This window comes from Hydra vulgaris, chromosome 07, assembly GCF_038396675.1.
Source record: "Hydra vulgaris chromosome 07, alternate assembly HydraT2T_AEP".
Lineage (NCBI taxonomy): Eukaryota > Metazoa > Cnidaria > Hydrozoa > Anthoathecata > Hydridae > Hydra > Hydra vulgaris.
In genome coordinates this window covers 2,007,531-2,034,729 of record NC_088926.1, presented here as the reverse complement: position 1 = coordinate 2,034,729, position 27,199 = coordinate 2,007,531, and the positions used below count along the sequence as shown (strand labels likewise).

At 27.4% G+C, this 27,199-nt stretch overlaps 2 protein-coding genes across 2 annotated transcripts in view; both read left to right on the top strand.

Moving 5' to 3' along the window:
- Window positions 1-207: 207 nt before the first annotated feature.
- Window positions 208-27,199, top strand: part of LOC124806720 (28S rRNA (cytosine-C(5))-methyltransferase) — a 42,312-nt gene continuing 15,320 nt past the window's right edge. Inside the window, exons 1-5 of the mRNA XM_065800784.1 lie at window positions 208-383; window positions 4,887-4,951; window positions 22,031-22,202; window positions 24,805-24,905; window positions 26,920-27,051. Of these exons, the coding sequence (XP_065656856.1) occupies window positions 239-383; window positions 4,887-4,951; window positions 22,031-22,202; window positions 24,805-24,905; window positions 26,920-27,051 (615 nt within the window). The 5' untranslated portion in view covers window positions 208-238. The remainder of the gene's footprint in view (window positions 384-4,886; window positions 4,952-22,030; window positions 22,203-24,804; window positions 24,906-26,919; window positions 27,052-27,199) is intronic.
- LOC101235002 (ribitol-5-phosphate xylosyltransferase 1) lies at window positions 15,144-16,459 on the top strand. Its single transcript, XM_065800785.1, has one exon. The coding sequence runs from the start codon at window positions 15,154-15,156 to the stop codon at window positions 16,336-16,338; it is 1,185 nt and encodes a 394-aa protein (XP_065656857.1). The 5' UTR covers window positions 15,144-15,153; the 3' UTR covers window positions 16,339-16,459.

Below are 27,199 nucleotides of genomic sequence, written 5' to 3'. Positions count from 1 at the left end.
CATTGAATTTTAGAAAGATTAAATTTGAACTTATATTGAGTTAAATTTTAACTTATGTGAAGTTTTTTTTCTTCTCAAAATTAATTATATTCACATTTGTAAAAAAATATGAATAACAAATTTATTTATTTAAGTTTTAAAAAAAATTTTAATAAAAGAAAACAATACAATAATGGTTTGATAATTATATTGATAGCTTGGTTTTTTCTTTTTTGATATTTTCAGAAAAAAATAGAAAATGAGTATCATAAAATTATACAATGCAGCATCAGATGTTGTTGAAAAAGCCCTCAAGAAAGAAGCTTCAATAAAAAGCCTTTGCTTTTCAAGTCGTTTTCAAAATAAGAAATTGTTGTTTGCTTTGGTTACGGAAACATTGAAACGTAAGTTGTTAAGTTTATTTTTCTAAATTTTCAAAAAAAAAATTAGTAACTCATAAAATACTCAAAAACTCAAGATACTAAAAAAAATAAATCCTTAAAACTAAAAGCTTACTAAAATCGCTGTTAATTACATCCATGTGTGTCATTTTTAGTATTTAAAATATGCCCTAAAGTTTCGACTTCACATCGTTTTCGGTATATTATGACCAAATGTTTTAAATATAAACAGTTTTAAATTTAAACAGTTATAAATAAAGAAGTTTTAAATTTAAACAGTTATAAGTGTGGTGTAAAACTTCAAATTTTCGAAATTTTATGATTTTTTCTTATTTTTACGATAATTATTTTTACTTTGTAAATATTAGAAAAAAAATTATGTTAAACTTTTATTATAATGAAATTTATGTGAAATATATGTTGCATATGTTGAAGAATCATGGAAAGAAATGTTGAACAATTATCACAAGCACTTCAAATCTGATTTAGTTGGGTTTTAGTCAAATTTGTATTCAACATTTTTCTGTGGTTTTTTGCAACCAACAAGATATTCTGCTTCATTTCTTCATTTCGGTATGACATAATAAAGTCTTGGATTAGTTTTATATTTCTTTCTGCACAATCATTGGTGACTTTCATATTTTTAACAAAAAATTTAAAGTCGTGTTAAACAGTAGTTTTAGACAACTTTAAAATTTAATAAAGTCCCCTTGTGCAGCTAACTCAACCTGGTCATGGGTAACCTGGGCTAGGCAAAACAAAATCCAGCTCTGATCACCAACTAAATTTGATAGTGTTGTAGACGGTGTGATTACAGGCATTTTAGGTTTACCTTTCATGAACTCTTCAGGAACTGGGAACTGTAAGAATTTTTGGAGTATATTCGTCTTGTCTTTTTTTAACATCATCATCCACTAAAGCCATTTCAACAACAAGCTGCTGACTTAAATACCAGGTTGATTTTGCATGCTTTTCAGTATTGATCGCGAAAACTCAGGATATTCTTTACTTAAATCAAATATGTCTTTGAATGCCGCTAAATCATTAGCTGGTGCTTTAATACTCAGAGAGCCTATGAAAAACCAAGTACAGTAATAAAATAAAGAAGCTGTCTGAACCATCTTCTTCTCTTTTTCATTCATGATGTTTGAGATGTCCTTTGTCATTTGTAATGTAAGCAAATAAATTGCATCTGCCAAAAACCTTGCTTCATGCCAAGGTCCTGGCTTATGAAATTTTAGAGCAGGAACATGACCACCTAGGTAGTAAACAAGTAACTGACAAAGATTTTTTAGTCTCCTCACTTGAAAATATTTTCATTTAGTGCAGTTTCCCCAAATTTTAATGCTGCCTTGGCTATATTATAGATAGGTGATCCAATCTCTAAAGAAGTCCAGTTAAATTTAGCCAGATTATCTGATGATGTGTCTATCTTGTCAACAATCTTTGACCAAGCCTTCTGTAAGCACACATAAATTTCTCTACTCTGAGACTTGGTCTTGGCGCCAGTCAGTGCAGTCATCAAATGTTTAATATGTACTTCAATAATATAGCGACGACACATGCACCAGACAAGACTTGTATTAAGGATCATTTATAGGATTGTAACTGCTCCTGCAAATTTTCTTGTGTTGGATGCAGTTGTGTTGCAGCAAACACCAATGATATTGTCGACAATATACTTGTCATAGCATTCCAAGAAATTGAGGATTAAATGCGCCTGCTCGAACCCAGTTGAATTTTTTGCCTGCACTATGCCAAGCAAAAAATCATCTCTACATTCCAAATCTGGACTGGTTACATTAATTGCAATTCTCTCACAGGTAACTGTCAGATCATTTTCTTCTTCCAGCTGTCTAACAAGTTTCGCATGAAAATGGACTAAATAAAATGGAACTTTCAAATTGGCTAACATCTTCAAATTCGATTTGTCCATCCAAAGCTTTGTCTGTGCTTTTCTTGTCTGTTGACTCCTGTAATATGTTAAATATTTCCACAGTCCTTTTCTCTATTTGAGCCTTTGTGTTTTTCTGACCATTCAACTGCTTAACTCTTTTAAATCTCTACTTCTTCGCAGAGCCCTAGTTTCAAATTCTTTATCTTGCTTACAGGCATGGTCATATTCCTTTTAGATCTCTGGTCTTCGTAGAAGGCTACATCTTCTTTCTTAACCTCTTCTGTTCTTCTCTGATCTTTCATTGTCATGTCAATTATTTGAGGAAAAGATATGGGTCAAATCATTATATTTCAACCAATCGTCTGTGGGTCACCATATCTGATTTTCCTGATTTTTACATATTGTTATGTGCATTATGTAGATAGGTTAAATTTGAAATTTCAGACTTCCAAGAACAACGGTTCAGAAATTATAACCTTAGAAACATGACATAGTGGCCCACTTGATTTACAAGTGGTCAAACAGACTACTTTAGAGCTGTATAACTTTTTTCTCACTTTCAACAAGTGTCTCGTTTTTTCTAGAATTATTTTCTGGGTAGTTCTCTCTTTAAAAAAGTGGTTTTTATTAACTTGTGTTAAATAAGAAAAAAATTATGACCTCCTCAACTTTGGAAAAAATCATAAAATTGCTTAAATATGCCAAAATGAAACTAACTGTAGCATTATTCTATTCATCCACAAGTTATTACAGATAAGTTTTCTGATTAGCTACTACTGTCTGCAATAAATGGGCAAAATATAGGTAGCTTGTTGCAGTTTAGAACTTAAATATATCTAAAAGCAAAATGTCCACTCGCCTAAAAAGTTTAATTTTCAGCCATTTTGAGATGCTTTGAAATTTTTCTAACGCTTTGTTTTGATCTAAGATTAACAGCATATAAGACCATTAGACTCAACTATCTGAAAATGCAAACATAAACTTGTCGAATCCACACCAAAAATGCCAGCATTTTTAAATAACCCTATTTTTCAATCACCAACGGTTGTATGTGTTACTAGAAACCAGTGCCCCTCTAATCTGCCAACTGGCCTATGTAAAGGGTGCAACTTATTATACGTCATTTCTTAATAATAGGAAAGATATGCTTGGTTGTCCTCTCCTTGATCTGGTCTTTATAGAAGACAGAGGCACAAATAAAGGGGGCAGTAACTTTTTAGAGACCTTCATTATTGTTCAAATAAAGGTCTCTAAATTAATTTAGAAATATAGATACTTAATATCTAAGTTTATTTCAAAATGACACCATTATTTCTTTAAATTCTATTTTATTATAGGTAATCAGTGGTCTGGACCCCCCCCCCACTCACTAAGGTGAGGGGGAGGGAGGGAGGGGTTTTGCGGTGGCACCAATCAAAGGGGGAAGGGGGCAACCAACTTTTAGTAATATAATTAACTTTTGTTAATTCACTTTTAAGACCATTACATTGTATATTTACTGCAAAATCTGGCACACATTTTTGATAGTCACTATCAAAATTTGAACCTTATGGTTAAAGCATGAAAAAATGCAATAAAGGTCTAATGGCCTTAATTGTATATTCATTAGAAAATGAATTATGTATGTTTCATGCTAGAAAATGAATGCTTGTATCTTATAAGTTGGTTGCCCCCTTCCCCTTTGATTAGTGCCAGTCTTTAATTTTGGACGCATAAATTTTGCTTAATTTAAATTTGGAACCATAAATTTTGCTTATAGAATTATTGAAATAATAATAATGAAAAAAAAATCGAGTCACCCGGTCGGGCCACTAAACTGCAAGTATTATTTCCAGTAGCCCTTTAGAAGATTCGGGTGGCATTTGTCATCGGGCGACCGCTAGTGTACACCACTGTATAGCCAAGGTAAAGATGAGGGAAAAATATGCAACTGTGTCAACAAATCCATTTGCCTCATGAACAGTCAGTGCTTGACGGAGAACATTGTTTATCAAGCTGTGTCGTCTGTAAACTGTGTAGCACTTTGTCGTCAAATGAATCTGACTACAAATAAAATGTATATTTTGGCTTACATGAAACTCCATTCAAATCTGGTATGCTTATCACCTAAAATCTTTTAACATCAATAAATATAAAAATGATACTGAGTTGTCTAAAGAAATTTGGGACATAAAAGACAAAATGTTTACACCCTCAATTAAATGGAAAATTGTGAAACATTGCAATCCTTATAACTCTTCATCAAAAATTTGCAATGTTTGCTTATACAAAAAATTATTTATTTTAACATATAAAGGTGAAGACTTGTTAAATAAACGAATTGAGTTGATTTCAAAATGCAGGCACAAGAATAAATTTCTCTTATCTTTTTTTGACACTGGTGATTAGCTAATATTTTGTTTTTTCTTTGGTTTAGCGGCGTAAAGATCATAGTATTTTATAATTTTTAGCTTGTTTTTTTTGTTTTTGATTTTATATTCAATGGCTGATGATTGCCGTATAGGCATGAAACTTAAAGTACCGCATATGTACTCACACATATGTAAAATATGAATTTAGGATATTAGGTTTTTATATTCTATATTTTAATTTTCTTTATAAATATTTAGATCATAAAATAATGAGTACGGTGTTAAAAGATTATCCTGATCTCTGGAAAGACATTGATAAAAAGGTTTTTTGCAATTATAATAAATCTTTAAGTTTCTTTAAATTTGGGGTATATATATATATATATATATATATATATATATATATATACATATATATATATATATATATATATATATATATATATACACATATATATAGATATATACATATATACATACACACACACATATATATATAGACACACACACACACACACACACACACACACACACACACACACACACACACACACACACACACACACACACACACACACACACACACACACACACACACACACACACATATATACATATATGTAACCTAAGTTAATGTAACTTTACTCAATATTTTAATAATAAGCTAATGTAACTTTACTCAATATAAAAGTTAAATACATCAATTGCGTGTTTCAAAGTACCGCATTGTAATTAATTTAAATTTGAAACCACAGTAAAAGTCATTTGAAGTTCTAATATCTTTAAGTTAAGCAATATTGTTATTAAACAAATTATCAATAAAATAATAATTTAAAATAAAAATAAAATAAAAATTTAGATATGTTTAAAAATATATATATATTTTAGAAAACTTGCACTTATACTACTTTTTTCTTAAAACATTCTTACACAACATTATCGTCTATATATGTTTGCTTTCTTGCAATTTAATTTGTTTTGTTTTTTTTAATGAGGGGGGAATTGTTCATGGGTGAAGTTCTTAACTTTTAATTACTTAACAAACTATAAAATAAACTATTTTATGTTTTATTTTATAGTATTTCTTACAATAGATCCATTCGGTACTCTGTCTTGTCGGATTTTTCATAAGTTTTCGGAGTTTCAAAATTTGAGAGGAATCAAGAAACTTTGATGGAACACCAACAAAGTTTTTGAAAATTTTTTTTTTTTCCTGGTAAAATAATTAAATTTTTCTGTTTTTCTACGTTGCTTTTTTACAATATTTCAACAAGTTGTTGTTTTGAAAATGAAAGTGTTTTTTTTTTCTCTTTAGAAAATTTTTTTCAGTGACAACCTAATGTGACGTCACAGTTGGCACAAAATTTTATAATATTATAATTTAATTTTAAAAACAAACAAAAATCAAAAATTAAAATATTAAGTTAATTTATTTAAAAAGTAAGTGTAACTAAACATTTTAAACAGCAGTTATACAATTAATTCAAAGCTAATCTAAATGAATTAAAAACAATTATCTGAAAATTACCAGGTGACTATAGGTGTAGCAATAAAGGTAGAAGATACTATAATTTAAATGTTCAGCACAACTTCACGTATTGCTTAGGATAGGTGAAATTGCCATCTCCATGTTCTTCCAAAACATTTAAAGATTTTTTATAATGGAAAAGTTAAAAGAATTTAGCTTAGATAGTGAAGATATTGCAATTAAAACTGCGTATGTTTTTTTTTGTTTGTTTTGTTATTCACCTCCTCAAGGCTGATAAGGCCACGACAGATGAGGAGGCTGCTTAATAGTGGTTATAACCCTCTCTCAACTCTATAACTCCGAAACACGAACCTTGACGAACAAGGCCGCTGCGCGGAGAAACAAGTTGAGTGCGGTACTACCAGGGGCGTGGTGGGAATCGAACTCGGAACCTCTCGCTTATGAAGCGAGCGCTTTACCACTACACCACTACCGCATGTAGGTCGATATTGAAATTGGGTACCATAATTAAGTTTCCACATCAGATCTGCCAGAATTATTTAATTCATTTTAGTTTTTTTTTATTTGATATACACTAAAAAAGATTGTCACGAAGTTGTGGGCTGCAAATAAACTGAATCAGATATTGAAGCAGAAAAGATTGAATATGATAAAAATATCGAAAAAAGTCTAAAGAATTTCTAATACTAATTAAGTTCTTGAAATATTCATTACTTTGATATGAAGTTCTTAAAAAAATATACATGAAATTTATGGATCTTTACATGACAAAGAACTGCTACTTGACAACCGCACTAGATGAAACAGCATTTTTGAGATAATAAAAAACTTTTAAATGCGTTTTTTTTTACAGCTTAAAAGAGTAAAAAAAACACTCAAGGAACTAAACTGCCTAAACATCTTAAATGACATTGACATGGATTTGTTAAAATTGCTGTCTGATTTATTGGAAGTCATTGCTGCTGCAGTTTGCTTGGAAAAACAAAATACAACAATTTTGGAGTGTGACATTATTATGGAAAGGTTACTTAACTAACTGAAGATGTTGAAACTGGCATCAGTTCTAAATTTGCAGAGGCGTTAATCTCCAGATACGAAAATCGTAAAAACATTATTTTAGGATCCGATTTAAAAAAAAATAAAAACACATTTTTTAACGATTTGAAAAAAGATATCAAAATTTCCGCTGCAAAATTATTTAATCAAATATTTGCAATAAAAGAGAATAGTCTCCCTCCAAAATTAGTTGATCACGCTAAAAGCAAACAAGAAGAACCATCACAATCGACACCCTTTTTTGCCGAAATTCAAGAAGCTCTGAATCAAAATCAATCAACAGCTAAAAAGCTAAAAAAAAATCAAGGTCTTCACCGATCAGTTAAAAGAATATGAAGCAACTGGTGTAAAATCTAAATCAATTTTAAAATGAACTAGCCATCCCCCGAATTCAAGCCATTTATTAGATAAAACCTGTTCATGAAAGAATTGTGATAAAAAAAAATATTTATTTACTAAGAAACAAAAAAATGTAATTTTTTTTTAAATTTGTAATGAATTATAAATTGGAATATACAATATTAAAAAAATAAATACAAAAAATAATGTTATTAACTTGATATCTTATAACAAAGCATTATCAAAACTCCAATTTTTTCTCGACTTCGACAGTTTTTTCTCGATTTCTCTCGACTTTGTTTTTTCTCGATTTTAGAACCTTTGATTTTTTATAACAAATTTAAACAAACTATCAATCAAGTTTATCAGTTATCAATAAGATATTCGTCTGACTAGGTTACTTTGTATCAGCATTGTTTTAAATTATGATTAAACTTTTTTCATAAAAAAATTTCTCCCATAAATATAAAAATTAGTCAATCAAGATTGCTTAATTTGCCCCTTCAATATATATTTTCGATTTCATACTATTTTACAGTTTTTTTTAGTGGTTTAAGAATAAAAAATAAAAACTATTAAATATTTTTTTTAACATTTTGGCTTTAACTAAATTTGCTCGAACTACTCATCAACTAGTTCATTTCTAATTTATATACTCATTTCTAATCGGGGTTCACTTTATGGTCAATCTAAAAAATTGATGATAATAGAAAAACTTTTACTAAAAAACAATTTCAAAACTAAGATATATCATCTTTTCAAATATTTGTTATGTAAAGTTTACTAAAAAAATTGTTTAAAATAATTCTTCTTACAGGCTTGATTAGGGTTTATCGTGCAATATATTTATATGTGCTTAATGCACTTATATATACTTATAAGTGCATTAAGCACTTTAGTATATTAGCACTTTCGTAACGGGATAAAAAAAAATTATTGATTTGTGGCTATAAATAAATAAACAAAACAGTTAAATGTAAAACAAGCATAAAAAGTAACTTGAATTATTATTAAATTTAATCTACAACAGAAAAATCCGTGAAGCTTGAATATCCTTGCTATAGATCAGGTGGTAGTGCACTCCAATCGGCTGCCATACAATTACCTAAAAAAGTCTTGCAAACTACGTATTATTAAGATTTAATGATTATTTAATGATTAACTAGTAACATTTAGTGATTCCTTTTGCCAAATTGCAATGGGAAAAACCCTGAAGACCACTGCCTGGTCCAGGTTGTGCACATGCAGGAGCCAGATATAGTGATTCGATCCATTTGACTTTGCTTATGTTGTGGTAAATCTTGAAATATTGCATAAGATTGGTTTGGCATCATTAATTTTCAAGTAATTGGATACCGATAGCTGAACAGCAGTGGTTATATATTTAATTGAAAAGGGCTCCTATCCTGGTGAGCAATGTTCCAAATGAGGCCTTACAAATGAGAAGTAAAAAATGCGGAACGTTTCAAGAGTCCTATGTTTGAATGTGTGTCAGTCTCTAAGAATGTGAGCAAAGCTTTTGTCAGTAATTGTTAGGTGGAGGCAGTGGCCGTTGAATTTAACATCAATTAGAGTTTTTTTGTTTAGTGTGCGATAATGCTTGTTGAAAATCATGTACTAGCATTTTTCTAGATTGAAGCTTGTTGATCATGTGCCAGTCCAATCAACTACTCTATTGATGTCAGTTTGTAATCACTGCAATTCATAGAATTCTTTAATAATTGAAGTAAGTTTGGTGTCTTCAGCTTAAAGTTTGCAATGGTGATTGAGCAATCGAGGCGTATCATTAATAAAAATGAGGAACAGTGATCCAATACAGAAACTCTGACGCACACCACTGAGGAGCAGTCCAATTTTGAATCTTCTATAATAATTCATTGTTATCAATTGGATAGAAGTACATTTATTCACTGGCAGATACATTCCTTTTTTTTTTTTGTTATTCACCTCTGCAAGGTCGAGAAGGCCACTACAGATGAGGAGGCTACTTAATAGTGGTTTTAACCCTCTCTTAACTCTACAACTCCGAAACATGAACCTTGACAAACAAGGCCGCTGTGCAGAAAAACAAGTTGAGCGCAGTACTACCAGGGATGTGGTGGGGATCGAACTTATTGAAGGGATCGCTTATGAAGGGAGCGCTTTGCACAAGGTTAGTGAAGATGTAGCAAGTGATTGACTTTATCAAACGCTTTGATGGCATCAAGCAAAACTACAACACATAACGTGACTCCATAGCATGGATAATTAGATCATATGATTCCAAAAAAATTGGTTAAACAAGACTTGCCAGGTGTTTTAAATTTATTAAAAAGAATTTGTTTATCAGGTGAATTAAATTTATTTAAAAAAATTTTCTTTAACATAATTTAAAAGTCTTAACAGTTTTAAAAATAGTTTAGAACAAAGCGAGTTTTTTAAAAATTTAAATTTTTGAAAATTTTAATAAGTTGAATTTAAATTTATTAATAATAAATTTAATTTAAATATAACGAAATAAATTTAAATTAAAAAAGAAAAGTTGAAAAAATTTGTTTAACTATCTGTTTTTTTTTATCAAAAAAAAGTTATTTCATAATTGCGGTGAAAATTTTTGAATATATATATATATATATATATATATATATATATATATATATATATATATATATATATATATATATATATATATATATATATATATATATATATATATATATATATATATATATATATATATATATATTCAAAAATTTTTTCCTGTCTAAAGTCTCATAAGTCCTTTAAATTTTTGAGACTCCCATGATTTTTTTGTATTTTTAGTTATTAAAGTGCTCCAAGCAGACTTAACAATCTGATCACAGAGCACTATGGAAAAACATTTAAGCATGAAGTTCTCATCTCTTTCTTAAACAATATTGTTTATTTGGCCAGATTTAACATTGTTTTGAAATTCCTTAATATGCAGATATTGTTTAAATCATTGAAAAAGTTTAATCTACAAGAAACGTTTCTTATGTATAATATATTTCTAAGACAAATGTGGATACATTAAATGTGACCAGACAAATGCTTGTTAAAATAATAAAGAAAAGGTATTTATTAATACTTCCATTATTGCAGCCTTTAATGCTATTCATTCCATTCATGCAGCCTTTGATGTTTTGTTATGTGGTGCACAATAAATGTGGGTCAATAAAATACTTCTAACAAAACTATTATTTTAGGTAAAATATAATACATGGTTTAGAGAATTGTCATGTGAAATGTACGGTTTTTGTTACCAACCCAAAAAACCTCAGTTGATGTAGCAAATACATCAGAGGTTTACACTTATGTTGCCCGCCAGTACCAGACAACGAAAATTTTGTTAAGGGCGACTAAAAATATTTCCTTGATGCAATTAAGTAGCCCAAAAGGGTGACTATTGATTTTTATTGGTGGTTCTAGTTTTTTTTTTTTTTTTAAATTTAAGAATTCTATAAATAGAAAAGTAATCTAAAATAATAAAACTTTATTTTTAAAGTCACACTGCCAATGTTTTTTTTCTGCATTTAATAAAATACTTTTTAAATAAAAAGTAAAAAGTTTTATCGTTTAAACAAAAGTACTCATTTATTTTTATTTTTTTACAAATTTTGTTTAAGAAATTAGAGATAAAGTAATGGAACTAAATTTGCGGAAAAAATAATTCTTTGAAAAATATTCTTTGGCCTTGTTTAGAAGCGTTATGCAGCTTTCTTTTTTCATAAATGTTGAAAGCGTTCAGTTAAGCAAAAACTTTTTTGTAAAATGTAAACATTGAAAGCCTTCAGTTAGGTGAAAACTTATTTTTTTGGAATATTTAAATTATCTTTTAACATCGCTTATGTGACATTCTGAAAATATTAGGTTGTAAAGAAAACGTCAACTGCAAATTTGTTTATGAAACAAATTGTTTTATTAAAAAAATTTCTAATTTTAATAGATTTATAATTTTAATATTTTATGGACTAATAATTAGTCTTTTTTATAGACTAATATAATTTTTATAATTTTAATAGTTTTGAAGGAATGTAAAATAGTAAAACATTGAATGTAAAATTTAGTTTCAAATGAATGTAAAATAGTTTTTTATTTCAACTTTTCTTAAAGTTTTTTTCTAATTTGTCTGCTAACTAATTCATTACATAAAACATGTCCCTCCATCATAGATTATTTATCTTATATTTTAAATTGATATTTTTGCAATTTATTTGTTCAAAAAGTATGAAGTTTTTTAAGAAAAGTTATAAAAAAACCTTAATTGTCATCAGAAAGTTTTTAATGTCAATTCTTTTAGTTTTTAATGTTAATTCTTGAGAAGTTAAAAATAAAAACATTATACAACATAATATAAAGTATATATTAGTAGTAGTTGAAGTTTAATTTGATAAAAAAAATTTTTATTTTTAATTTACTATTTATCACTTTGCCATTATTTGATATATAATTGTTTCTTTAGTTAATCATGTTTGTCTAAAAATTGAATGAAATAGGAACAAAGTGCATAATTAAAGTGTTTTTATTTTGTTTAATACAAAAGATTAGAAAGATGCAAAACTTGATTTTCAACTTGATGTTACGCTGATTCTATTTTGTAACTTTCTAAAATTGTTGAAAATGACATTTTTGGTTTTTAACTTTTTTTTAGACAATTTTAGCTTTTACTACGTCAAATTAATCCATGAACATACTAGTTTTTGAACATACTGGTAATAGATTAATAGATTGATATGATATGTTAATTGATTGGTATGATATGTTAATCGATTGATATGATATGTTATATCGATTGATATGATATGTTAATTGATTGATATGATATGTTAATTGATTGATATGATATGTTAATCGATTTTCAGCAGACTGTATTTTTGATTAATTTTCTTCTTAATTGATTTGATAACTATATAAAATATTACCACTATTTATAAAATTATTTTTTGATCTATCCTATTTTCAGCCGAGTGTATTTTTGATTGAACAATTTTTCTGTAGACTTATCGACTATGTTTATTGTGGTATGTATTTTGTATGTTTTTGGTGATTTTTATAGGGCCAAGTTTCAATTTTTTATGTTAAATATACCAAAACTAAAACTCTTTTTAAAATGTTTAAAAATAAAATTTTGTTTTTTGTTGATTGAAATAAAAATCACTTGTTTAAAAGTAGATGGAAATAAAATTCATTATTTGAAAATTAAATTATCTGATATTATTTGAAAATAAAAATCTCTAGAAAAGGTTGGAAAAAAAAACTTAGTAAGGTTTTCATTGTCAATTGGTTGAAAACAAAAGTCTCATTAATTGGTCAAAAACCAAAAACACTCTATTGGTTGAAAACAATTTAGGCCTCAGTAAGTTATTTTAAAATTCTTACCGCTTTTTGTTTTATTTGTAGATTGAATTATTAGATTTTTTAGATCTAATTATGCGACACTTTTTTAAATTGAAGTGTTTGAAACTTTTTCCCATGTCTTTCTAAAAATCTTTTGAAAGTTAAATAAGTTAAATTAAATCTTCTGTTGCAATGGAATATTTTAGTTACTCTATTTTTTTTGTTTCTATTTTTACGAAGACTTGTTTGAAACATTTTTTTTTAACTTGACTAACTAATCAGAGCATAAAATGATTAAAAATTACCATTTTAAATATACTATGGTAATTTTTTTAAACAATTTTTTCTGCAACTTTTTGGAAAAAATAAATGTTTATACAGTTTAAAAAATATATATACAACAGTTTTTAATAATTTAAATAAAATTTATTAATTCATTAAACAATCATTAGAAGTAATTTATGAAAGCGTTTTACGTAACTTTAATTAAGTGTTTCCAAAGAAAAATTTTGAAGAAATTTATTTTAAACTGATTTACAAATGTATAAAAAAGTAATTTTTGCTTTGAGTTTTTTTTTGTGCTTACATATTTTCTTTTTCGTTTTGTCTTTTTTTTTCATTATTTTTTTTTATAATTTTCTTCCTAGTTTAAGTTAAGCTAGCATTTTTTTTTCAGCGCATTTCTGAAATGTTTATAAATCATTTAAACATCTAAACAGTCGTGGTCAAGTTGTCAAAAAATAAAATCATTTGCTTGGTCAGCAATAGCGCACAATTGCACGCCATTCTTGTCCAAGCCTGTATAAATAAAGCTTATAACAACAAAACTAGATATAAAATTTTAAAATGTAAAAACTTTTAATAAGTTTTTAAAAAGAAGTAAAAACCTAGAAATCTTGTGAACAATACTAGTGAAATAAAATTTATTGTCAAAAAACTTTTTCATAGATTTATATTTTATATAAAAATTATTTATATTTTATTCATATTTTTGGTTTCTTTTATCTTTTTCTTATTTTTTTATTTTATTCTTATATTTTTTTTTTTATTAAAAAAAATTACTTATTTTTTTACTATGTTCTTATATTTATTAAAAAAAAAAGTGACATTTATTTTGTTTTAAATGAGGTTATACACGAAAAACGTTTTAAACACGAAAGCGTGTATGAATTGTTTGCATTAGATCATCATCATTTCTGTATGCGCATAATATTATTATTACATCGATACCTAGATATATCGATACCTAGATACATCGATACCTAGATACATCGATACCTAGATACATCGATACCTAGATACATCGATACCTAGATACATCGATACCTAGATAATAGGTAATGTTATTATTACATCGATACCTAGATAATAGGTAATATTATTATTACATCGATACCTAGATAATAGGTAATATTATTATTACATCGATACCTAGATAATAGGTAATATTATTATTACATCGATACCTAGATAATAGGTAATATTATTATTACATCGATACCTAGATAATAGGTAATATTATTATTACATCGATACCTAGATACATCGATACCTAGATAATAGGTAATTATTACATACTAGAAACCAATAACAAAGTATAATAACAAATAATAACAAAGCAGACAAGCTTTGAGCAAAGACAAAAACAATTTTATTTTTGTTTATTTATTTTTAATGTTAATTCACCTCCCCAAGACCAAGAAGGCCACTACAGTCAAGGAGGCTACTATAATTGTGGTTACAAACCTCTCTCACCTTTATAACTCTGAAACACAAACCTTGACAAACAAGGCTGCTGGGCGGAGAAACAAGTTGAACGCAGTAATACCAGGGATGTGTTAAGGATCAAACTCAGAACTTCTTGCTTACAAGGCAAGCACTCTGCCACTACACCCCTACTGGAACACTAGTTTTTTTTTTATTTAAGTAAGAGTAATTCAATTCATGTAATTCATTTTTTTAATCATTTTTTTGTAGTGATTTTCCCTTTAATATGTTAATCTGTCTGCTTATAAAGATTGCTGTTTATTTTAATAAAAAATTTAAGCATGGTTTATTGTTTACATGTATTGACTGAACTTAATTCATTTGCTAACTGAAGCACATTGTTTAAAGAATATATAGTACTTTATAAATAGTATTTTTAAAAGCATATTGTAACATAACATATTATATGTGATATATTATTTTTATTATTTGGATATATGTTATATAATGTTTATATATATTAGGACTGTTATATTATGCTATTCATTTTAAGTTGTTTGATAATTGTTATCTTTGTTTCTAGAATAAAACAAAAAAATGAAGTTTATAAAAAAGATTTTATGTTTGGTTTGTACCATTGTTATTTCTAATTTCCTTATATGGCGTTTTTTTAAATTCAAAACTCAAGAAATATTGAATAACCATGTTTCTATAAATCTAAAAAATTCTGGTATACATAAGCAAAAACAAGTATATGTTTGGGGAAAAGCTGCTATTTCAGAATATTTCTGGACGCACATTATAGAAGGTGTAGTGCAACGTAGTAATAAATATATGTGGGATGAAGGTATTATTCATATTAATAGTGTTAAGTTAGTTTATTTTACTGGACCTGCATTGCTTCCAGAAACAGCTCCTAAAGACATAAAAGACTTAGTTGTTATACTTAATGGAAGAGAAGAAAAAAAAATCAACGCAAGTTTGACATGGCTTAATTCCCTGCTTAATAAAAAATTGTTTCCTTTGCTTCAAAATCTAGGAATTATTATGCTTGGCAATGAACAATGTAATAATAGTTGGTTAATTGATTTATGTAAGCAGGCTCTTAAAATAAAATTTGTTTTTATTGTTTATGACATTAATTTATCTTATCCTCCTTATTTTTATTATCAATGGCCATTGGGTGTTGCAACTTATAGAAAGTTTCCACTTATAAAAAGAAATGAAGTAGACTTACACTCTCAAAGAATGTATTTTTGTAACTTTTTGGGTACTATTTATAGTAACCATAGCTTATCTTCTCGATCAAAACTTTTTAATATATTAACTGTTGGTCGTTTAAAAACTTTATGTTACACTAAAGTTCGTTATTCATGGTTACCTGCAGAAACTAAGGAAACATTTGAACTTTACCACAAAGTATTAAAGCAGAGTGATCTAACTTTGTGTCCAGTTGGTTTTAACTCAGAATCATACCGTATTTATGAAGCTATGTCCTATGGAAGTGTTCCTATCATTGAAGATGTAATGACTCATGGTCAGTGTTCAAAAGATTTTAGCAGTGATAAACATGGTGCACCATTCCGTTTACTTAAAAAATATAATGCCCCTGTAATGTATGTACATGACTGGTCTGAATTATTGTCAATTATAGAATTAGAAAGTAAAATGCCACATGTTGAAAAAGTTAAAAGGCGTGAAGCTATTTTACAATGGTATGAAAAATTCAGATCAAAAATGAGAGATGTGTTTTTAGAAGTACTCAGCAAAAGGTTTAAATAATTAGTTTATTTGGACTAAATTTTACTTAAAATATTTAAAGAGCTTCATCTTTAGCGTGTTTTCAAAATTTCCGTATCAAAATACATGTACCACAAAATGTTACAACAAATATTGTTAGAGCCCATGCATATTCTGTATCAATATATAAAAAGAATTAATATGTTGAATGAAAATATTTATATTTTTTATAATATCCCCAATATACAACTTTTGTATATTTTGCATATGTATATATAACCAATAATAGAGTTGTATTTTGTTAACAAAAGTTTTTTGTTTTTTTGATTATATCAATGAAAGATGATTAACAAGCTTTGAGCAATTAGCACCTGAAATTTTTATTATAAGATAAAAAGATGAAAAATATTGAGAAAAAAAACAAATTTATTTTTTGACTTTTTTTTAATCTAAAAAAGTATGCTGCTTAGTTAAACATTTAGTCATTTTATGTTCTGAAATTATTAATAATAGTTTTTTTTTGAAGCCAACCATAATGCTCTAATGTATCAACATTATTCTGTTGTTATATTAAATTTGTTGTAATGTAGAATATTTACATGTTATTAAGGTTTATCCATTCAGTATTGTTTATCCATTCTCCTTCAGTATATCTTAAATATCTCAAACAACAAAAAATTTTGCTTATAAATTTATTTATAATTTATTATATATTAGTAAACCTTGATAAAAATGAATTTTTAGGTTTTATGCTCATTTATCTATATCATTTATATAAATTTACATATTTGTGTACATTTATGTACAAAATTCATTTACAAGTATTTAAGAAAACAACATTTATATGCAAGTATTTATGTATACGACATTTAAATACAAATATTTATGTAGATAGATAAAATTTACTAGAACTAGATTAAAATTACATGTTCTAAAAGACATACAGGTCTAAAATATGGGCACTTAAAAGTAAAATTATGCCCCTAAATAAGTATGAAAACAATGTAAATAATAAACAAATATAGTTTATAATATAAGCTTTTTAGACATAAATATTTTCTGCTTTTACAGCTTCTGAAGTCAGTTTGTTCCAGATATTAACGATTCATTGAGAAAAACAATATTTGCAAATATCAAGTTGACATAGTTGCTTGCGAATCTTATTAGCATGAATCTGGGTATATTTATTATTTATTATTGTTAACATCAAAAAACAAACTTTTATCTATACAAACCAAATTATGCATATTTTTTAAACATATAACTAAATCATTTATCATATGTCTAGGCTTAGACAGGAATGGCATGCAATTGAGCGCTATTGTTGACCACTCAAATATTTTTTGACAACTTGACCATGACTGTTTAGATGATTTTTAAACATTGTAGAAATACGCTAAAAAAAGAAACGCTCGCTAAAAATAAACTAGGAAGAAAATTAAAATAAAATAATAATGAAAGAAGAAAACAATTCGAAAAAGAAAATATTTAAGTAAATAAAACTCAAAAAACTCGAATAAAACTCGAAACTCGAAGTGAAAGTTACTTTTTGTTACATCAAAAAACTCGAAACTCGAAGTGAAAGTTACTTTTTGTTACATCAAAAAACTCGAAACTCGAAGTGAAAGTTACTTTTTGTTTCATTTTTAATTGCGCTTAAAATACTTTGAAACTTATTTTTGAAACATTTTATTAAAGTTATGCGAAATGTTTTTACAAATTACTTCAACAAATGATTGTTTTATGAATGAAAGAATTTTATTTAAATTATTAAAAAGTCTTATATATATTATCTTTAAATTGTACAAACATTTTTTTTTAAAGTTGCAAAAAAAAAAAAGTTTAAAAAATGCCTTTGTCTATTTAAACTAGTTATTTTTAATCATTTCATGCTCTGATTAGTTTAAGTTAAAAAAAAGTTTTAAACAATTCTTTGTAAAAATAGAAACAAAAAAAAAAATAAAGCAATTAAATCATTCCATTGCAATGGAAGATTTAGTTTAGCATATTCATAATTTAAAGTAACTTAAAAAATTATCTTTCAAAAGATTTTTAGAAAGACATGCAAAAATGGTTTCAAACGTTTAAATTTATCATAAAAATTACATGCCTACATAAAAAAAATTTAAATATAACATTATATGTTAATTTGCACAAAATGCGTTCATTTTAAACATTCACTATAAATAATTTTTTATTTTATTTCAAGCCTTCGCGTAAAATAAAAACTTGAGAAAAAATCAACGATTAAAAGTTATTCATAGCTTAACAATTATTTTTATACATCAAAGCCGCCGTTGTCAGATTGACTGCTTCTTGAGCAAGCACTCTAACCACTGCGCCACGGCCGCCTAATTCTCTTAGCAAATTGCACTGCAGCAACTTTAATGCCAATTGTAGCACAGCAACTTTAATGCCGCCGTTGTCAGATTGTAAAGAAAAAAAACTATAAGCATGGTCAGTTAAAGTATGTGATTGCACGCCATTCCTGTCCAAGCCTGTATGTTTTAACCTGTAAATAACTTAAATAACAAAGGTTAGCAATTATTTTGGTGAATCTTTTTTGAATATTTTCAATAGATTTTATTAACAGAGTTTGGTGTGGCAACCAAACTGGAGAGCAATATTCGATAATTGGTCTTTTATAAGTGGTAAATGCACTAAGATAATAGGATTATGAGTTTTCAAACATTTTAAGATTAAGTATGCTCTAGTATTTGCAACATAAATGATTCTAGCAATGTATTTTTTATAGTTTTGATTGGAAGTCCATAGTTAATCCAAGATCTTTTGGGTTAGGTGACCAATCTAAAATATAATTACCTAATTTGTAGTCAAAACTAATACTCAGATGCATTGGAGTAAGTGCTAATATACAAAACACTTCTTGCAGGCAGTTGCGAAGTTTCTGACCAAAGAGTAATTCTATGAAGAGTAACAATTAAATCGTAGTTCATATTATGATATGAGCTGTATAACTTTACATCATCAGCATAAAGCTTTATAGTACATTTAAGATTGTTTACTACAGATGATAAGTCATTCATAAATAATAAAAGCAGAGTTATTCCCAACACACTACCCTGAGGTAAACCACTAACCATTCAAATTGGATCTAATAAATAAATATCAATCTTAACTTGTTGAGATCTGTCTGTAAGAAATGCAGAGATCCACTTTTAAGAGGTTGCCATGTATATTGTCTAATGAAAGTTTAAATAATAGTTTTTAATTGAGATTCACAATCAAACGCCTTTTGGAAGTCAATATGTATCTGTTATCTGATGATTGTCAAGTGCGGTACTCCAATATATTCTAAAAGATTTGTAAAACATAAAACTTGAGGAAATGCTAGGAGATATTACGACAATATGTGAGTTAATAATTCTTTTCATGATTCAACAACAAGTACGAGTTAAAAAGAATCCGATATAACCCCTTTTTTAAAAATTTAGAGAGAATAAATATGTACACAACATTCAAATACAAGTTTTTAAGTCCTCAGCATTTTTTACCAGGGTTTATGAATGCAACGTTTGTATACAAGCATTTAGACATCACCTTTATTGAATACCTATATTGCTAGAAACAATCATAAGTTGTCCATTTGTAAGAATTTTCAAGACTAATATTATGTATAAAACAATGTATATAAGCTTTTACAAGTTAAACGTGTTATCCATGATACTTAAAAAGTTCTTAAAAAAAAACTGAATGACCTATAGCTGTCTGCAAGCATTTATTTTTACCGTTTAGCAGGCATTCACTTGTTGAAAGAATCAAGAGAAATAACATTTTTTAGTTAATCAACAAAGGTAAATGCTTTTATGGCAGTTAGTGATGTTTTTTTTTATATTCATTCAGAATTTGTTTCTTTCAACATCTTTGCATTTGTATTTTTATTTATTGTCTTGAGTTTTGATTTGTTTGTAGTGAAAGTTAATGAGGTTTGGATGTTTGGAGCTTAAATAATGGTTAAATAACATCTAATTCCTAAAAATTTTAAAATTGTGATACAAAATATTTCTGATATTTATATTTGAAAAAATGTTAATAACAACAAGTTTTTCTGAATTAGCCTTAACTTTTTAATGGGGAGAGGAAGTCCTTAAAAAGTCTGTGGCTTTGAATCACCATTCTTTCTTGTCTTTGTTGTCCAGGAGCTCCAAAAATGTTGAGAGATTTATAGATGAAAAAGTAGGATTTAAAGTCTTTAAATCTATTTTTTGTTATTTTGTAATTTCTGACACCATTTTATACAAGGGTTCCAGTATCAAAATTGATTATCCCTACACCTTAAATGTTCTGATTTTTTGAAAAAATACAAATACTCATCGGAAATTAATATATGACACTGAATAGTGTCTAGGTAGTTTTGGAGAGAAAACTGGAAAAGAATCTTTCTTTGTTTGAGATGTTGCCATTATTCTGAAGAGATTGAAGAAGCACTTTTTTTAATTATTTATTTTTACTATTATTACAGTTATTTTCTATTGTTGTTACATTCCATTATTTGCACCAATCTATTGTAAGCATTCATGACTCTGACAACACATAAACATCCATGACTCTGACGCACAAACTTTTGACAATTAAGGTCACTGCAGAATTCATTTTCGATTTCAAGAATATTGGATTGATTTCAAGAATGTTGGTTCTAAACAAAGAATTTAAGCAAATCAGTTTAAATTCAAAATTTTAAAAATATATTAAACAAGTTTAAATTTAAAGCATATATATTTTTAAAATTTTGAATTTAAACTGATTTGCTTAAATTCTTTGTTTAGAACCAATATTCTTGAAATCAAGGCATGTAAACTGAAATTATATCGGAAAAGCAAAGTGAACAATAATAAAAATATGCAAATGAAGGTGTCTGTTTTGCATATTGTTGAACCTGTTGTTTTGAATTTACAGCTAAGTAAACCTGAAAGTCGGGGCTTTTTTTGAATTTAGTTTATTTTTTTTATTTATATAAATTATAAATAAATTGTTTGTATTTATGTGATGGTCTGTGTAATGTTTTTCGTCTAATAAAGAAGTCAACACTAAGGATGTTCTTAACAATATGCTTAAAAGCAATTGATGGCCGTTTATGATATCTTAGAGTATAACTAGGACAAAACATTTAGAAAAGACTTTTAAAAAAACATGACAGACATAAACCAGTAACTTGATTGTTGCTTAATCCAATACACTTAAACAGAAACTAAGTGTAAAATCTGTTGAGTTGTTCGATAGATAATTACAAATTCAAATTGTAGCGTTCAATAATTACAAATTATTTCAATTGTATCTTTGTTAGTTTTTTATTTGTAATTTTGGTCAATTTCTTTTTTTAATAAAAATGTATAAACTTGATGTAAACCATAAACATAAATATTTGCTGATGACTCAAACATATCTTTTAATTCTATTTTTAGTTTTTTTATTAGTGACACTAACTTTTATAAAATACTTTAAAAACTTTTTAACTCTATATGTAAATAACAGCGAAAAAAAGTAGAAACAAAAACAAATAATCAAGGACACCAGAAGAAAAAAACACAGTGCTTCTAAGATAATTATGATTATATATTTATGTCTGACAAATCAAAATAACTGCCATAGCAATGTAACAAATCAAAACAAAACTGCCATGGCAACTTTTTTTTTAAATTTATATCGGTTATTGTTTTCTTTGTTGTTATTATTAATACTATATTATTTTTTATTTCAATTTATATTTGTTTAGCCATCAAGTTCACTTCAATTGATTCTTGTGTATGAAACACTTCTTGGTAAAGGTGTTCCATCTAAACATCAATATGGTAAAGTTCTTCAAAATAACTTAGCAAGTTTGAATGATATTTGGTTGAAAAAAAAAGAAGAACACCCTAAACTACTATCTTGTGCTTTTAAAAAAAGTAAAAATATTTTTTATGCTGATATATATATATATATATGTATATATATATATATATATATATATATATATATATATATATATATATATATATATATATATATATATATATATATATATATATATATATATACAGTATCGGATAAAACGAGTGCAACCAAATAATGCTAATTTAGTTTCTTTATGTAAAAGTGCTGCATTTTTTCAATTTAGAGAAATAACTATGTAACTGTTTAGAGACAATGTTCTTCAAGTTTTATTTATCACAAAGTTCATTATTTGTACACGAAAATTAATAAATTAATCAAAAGTATTAAAAAAAGTTGATTTCCTTCTGGACAAAACAAGTGCAACTCGACAAAATGTTGACTAAGCTGTATTTCGCTATTAATATTTTGTGGCGAATCCTTTGTTGTCGATCACAGCCTTGCATCTTCGAGGCATAGATTTGATCAGGTGATCAATGAAACTTTGTGGTATCGCTGCTCAGGCCTTTTGAATTTGTTCAAACAGTTGATCCTTATTACGAACACCTTCACGATTAATTCTGCGGTTGATGATCTCCCACAGGTTCTAAATAGGGTTGAGATCCGGAGATTGAGGCGGCCAATCCATCACTGATAGGTGGTTGTATTGAAACCACTGCTTGACTACTTTTGCAATGTGTTTCGATTCGTTGTCTTGCTGAAAAACCCATTTTATTGGCATAATCCATTCAGCATGAGGTAACATAACATCTTTCAGGATATTTTTATACATGAAACGGTCCATTATTCCATCGTTTCGATGTATTGGACCTAGACCGTAAGCAGAAAAACACCCCCAGACCATTACATTGCCTCCACCATGCTTCACGGTCTTATGGAAATAACGTAAATCGAGGCGTTTTCCAGCAGGGTGATGTACACAGCAAATGCCATCGCTCTCAATGATGTTGAACTTCGATTCATCACTGAACAGGACAGTTCGCCATTTCTGCACATTCCAGTCAGTATGAGATGTAGCAAGCAGGAGTCTTTTCTTCTGGTTTTTTAGTGAAATTAGCGATTTCTTTGTAGGGCGTCGAGAAAACAATCCGGCTTCAACAGCATGTCGTTTGATTGTTCGGTCTGATACAAGCAGCTCTAATTGCTTTTGTATCTCGACTGATGATATCCAGGGATCCTTCTTGACGGATCTGACAATCATAGAATCCTCTCTAGAAGTGGTGGAATGCGGTCTTCCACCTTTGTTATCTGCTGCCAACTTCCCCGTAGAACGATATTTGGAACATAGTCTTGATACGGTCCGTCTTTTCACGCGATATTTATCACAAAAACTTTTTTGTGAAATTCCACTTACGTAATCGCCAATAATTTTGTTTCTTAGTTCCAATCCAAGACTGTCGGAAGCCATTTTTGCACTTCATGAAAAATAATAAAAATAAATAATCATGCTTCTCAAGGCTTACCGTGTTACATTTACCTTGTGATGATACAATAATGCTCTGTGGAACACAACGTCTTGGTTGGATGTGGTCTGTATTGATGTAATGAAACACTTGTCGTATTTCACTTCTTGTATTGATGTTCTTTGATAAAACACTTTGATAAAACTCACTTCGATAAACTGTCTTGATAATACTGACTGATTGACTCTCATATACTGACTGAATTACATGTCGATTTACATGTCTCTTATATAGTAAAATGAACCTGTGTGAACCTGTTCTGAAAGATTCTAGATTCTTCTTTTCGATGCTTCTGGAAGCGTCTTGATGCTTCTGAATGTTTCTGGATATTTCTGGATGCTACTGGATGCTTCCAGATGCTTCTTCTGGAAACTTTTGGAAGCTTCTGGATACTTCCTTTAATTATTAAAAAACATCCGCGACGTTGACACGGACCAGACTTAAGAAAATGAAACAAACCAAAAAAATTGCACTTGTTTTGTCTGCTGCAAAATGGCTCTTGTCAACGAAATTCTGCCTGTGTGCTGTCACCCGTCAGCTGATTGCTCATGTCATGGCATGCTATGACTCCAGACTCCTGAACTGTTTGCTATGGTAGTATAGTTCGTCTTGTTTTTAAGACATGTAAAATTAGGAACACTTTTTAGCATTGTTTGATGTTGGTTGCAAATGTTTTGTCCAATACTGTATATATATATATATATATATATATATATATATATATATATATATATATATATATATATATATATATATATATATATATATATATATATACACACACTCACACACAACACTCAATATATACACACACAACCCTCGGAATAAAGGTTGGCATTCAGCAATGCCGATCTAACTGCCGACCATAAAGTTTTTGACGTTGGCAAAAAATTGCTGACCTCGTTTCTATGTTTTATGGTAAAAACTATGTTCACATTTTTTTGCTGACCTTTAAAAGATTGAGGTTGGTAAATTATTGCCAACCTCATTTTTCATTTGTGTGTGTATATATATATATATATATATATATATATATATATATATATATATATATATATATATATATATATATATATATATATATATATATTTATACAAGCTGTTAATATTATTTTATACACAAACAAAATAAGACTTTTTTTAAAATTTTCAGATGTTTTACCTCGATATGTAAGAGTGAACATTTTAAAAGTAAGCAGTGAAAAAGTAATTGAAAGATTGAAACTTGATGGCAAAATATTAGTAAACAATAAGGTTTCTGAATTATTTCTACTATTGCTATTACCATTATTATCGTTATTATAATTATTATCATTATTAATAATATTTTTATATATGTGCTTGTAAATAGCTTGTGAAAAGAAAAAAAGAAAAAATTTATTTAAAAATTTAAAAAAAATTATTTTATATATTTGGCTTTAGTTGTATATGTATAGAAGTTTTAACAATTCCTGATGTCTGATAAATTTTTTATTTTAAAGAAGCAATTGGATTCAGATTTAGATCTATATACAAAACCCCAAAATCCAGTATTATGGTTCAAATTATTTTGTTGGACTTGCTTGGTTGTATAGTATATGTGTGTATAACAAAAGCATATTTGCTCCCTAAAAAAAAAAAGCAATTCTTTAGCTTTGGAGGAAGGTACCTTGCTTGTAAAAAATATTTGGAAGTTCTTTAAGTTGTATTAGTAGTTAGTAGAATCAAAGTTCACCCGCAAAAGTTCTAAAATAAATAAAGTTGTAAACTTCATGGTTATCATTTTTGAGCAATATTGTAGACCTCATTCTATTTTTGTTTCAAATTATTCTTTCAAAAGGAATTTCATTTGATAGTCTTGAAATTAAAATATAAGTTCTGAATTAATTAGGAGATCTGTCTTATGTTGCTTGATAGTAGATTAGCTTGCTTATAACTTTAGCATGATCTATCATCAAAAATGTTTTGATTTTAAGAAAGCTATTTTATCTTTACTTTCTTTATGAAACTCAAATGATTGATATCTGCTTCTTGTGCATTTTTAGAATTTATCTAAAGTTTCTTAATTGTTTCTCCAATAAGTTTCCTAGTTGGTTCTCCAATGAGCCAATTTCTATAATCCTATGGTGATCTCACTATGCTATAATGATGTCATTATTTATTTGTTTAATCTCTATTTAAAATCATGTATAAAAAAAAATCTAAAAAAAGTATTTTAAATTATTCAGAGTGAACTGAAGAGCGATTTTCTAAAAGGCGCTTAGTCATTTTTATTGCTTTTAGAAAAACACAAAAATCTAATTGTCCAGCGAAGATTTTTATAATATCTATAATTTTGTAATCGTAAATAAAGATGATTAACAAATTTTTTTATTGATACTAGCATTGTTAGATTTGTACATTTATCATAAAAAATTCAAATGTTGAAAAAACACAATTTTCAAAAAAAATGGACTTTTAGAAAAACGCCTATAAAAATAGCCTTTTAGAAAAACAGTGTGTTAAAAAAACTCTTTGTATGCATAATGTTCTTCAGAAGGTTTACAGAAGTCAGCAAAATGTTCTTCAGAAGGTTCAAGAAGTTTGCAAAAGTGACAAGCATAATGTTCTGAAAGTTTATATTATATAGTATATATTATTTAATGTAACGTTAAAGTTTAGAGCGATGTTCTATCAATTAAATGTGAAAAAAAATTTCAGCTGCGTTAAGGGGGATTGGTGTAGGAAAAAAAAAGATATTTTAAAAATTTTCACAGAAATTAAATCTACCAAAAAATTATTATCATATAATATAGGAATACCTAAGTATTGTAACACTTTTTTTGAACAACCCAAATATATGTAGTTTCAAGATAAAAACTAGTATGTATGTTCAATATATGTACAATATATATTTACACAATATATAGACTCAGTTCTATATGCATAGTGTATATATACAGTATATATAACATTTATATTAGTTTAAATTGTTGTGTCGTGGTAAAAAATAACTGGTAGTCATACTTTAAATTTATTAATTACATATAAAGAATAACCAAAATAAAAAAAAATAACCAAAGAAATAAAAAGTAAAACAATTTATTTTAGTGCAGTGTAAACACTGAACTCATATTTTAGTAGAAAGTTTTTTTTTATTCTTCTTATCAGAATTTAGTATGAAATCATCAATGTAGTTTTATGTAGAGCTAAATTAGTAGTATATACCCAAAGTCACATTACTTACATAAATTATAATTCATAATACATAATATTATAAATTATAACTTATTTTATACTTTTATTTCAGAAGTATAAAGACCTCAGTGTAAATGAATTTTGTGTGGATAAAGACATCCCTGATTTATTGGTCTTTGAAAGTAGAACCGATTTTCATAAAAATTTAATGTATATAAATGGTGAAATACTATTGCAAGATAAGGTTTATTTGTTTTTTGTTATTATTTTTAAATAAGTATTGATTTTTTGTTTTTTTTATCCTTTATTATCAAAAATCTAATACTGTCTTTTGTAAATCCAATACTGTCTTTCATACATCCATTATTCTTCCATAAATGCAATAGTTGTGT

Bases quoted from the DNA above. Each gene is read 5' to 3' on its own strand.
- LOC101235002 (XM_065800785.1), top strand. From the start codon at position 15,154: ATGAAGTTTATAAAAAAGATTTTATGTTTGGTTTGTACCATTGTTATT.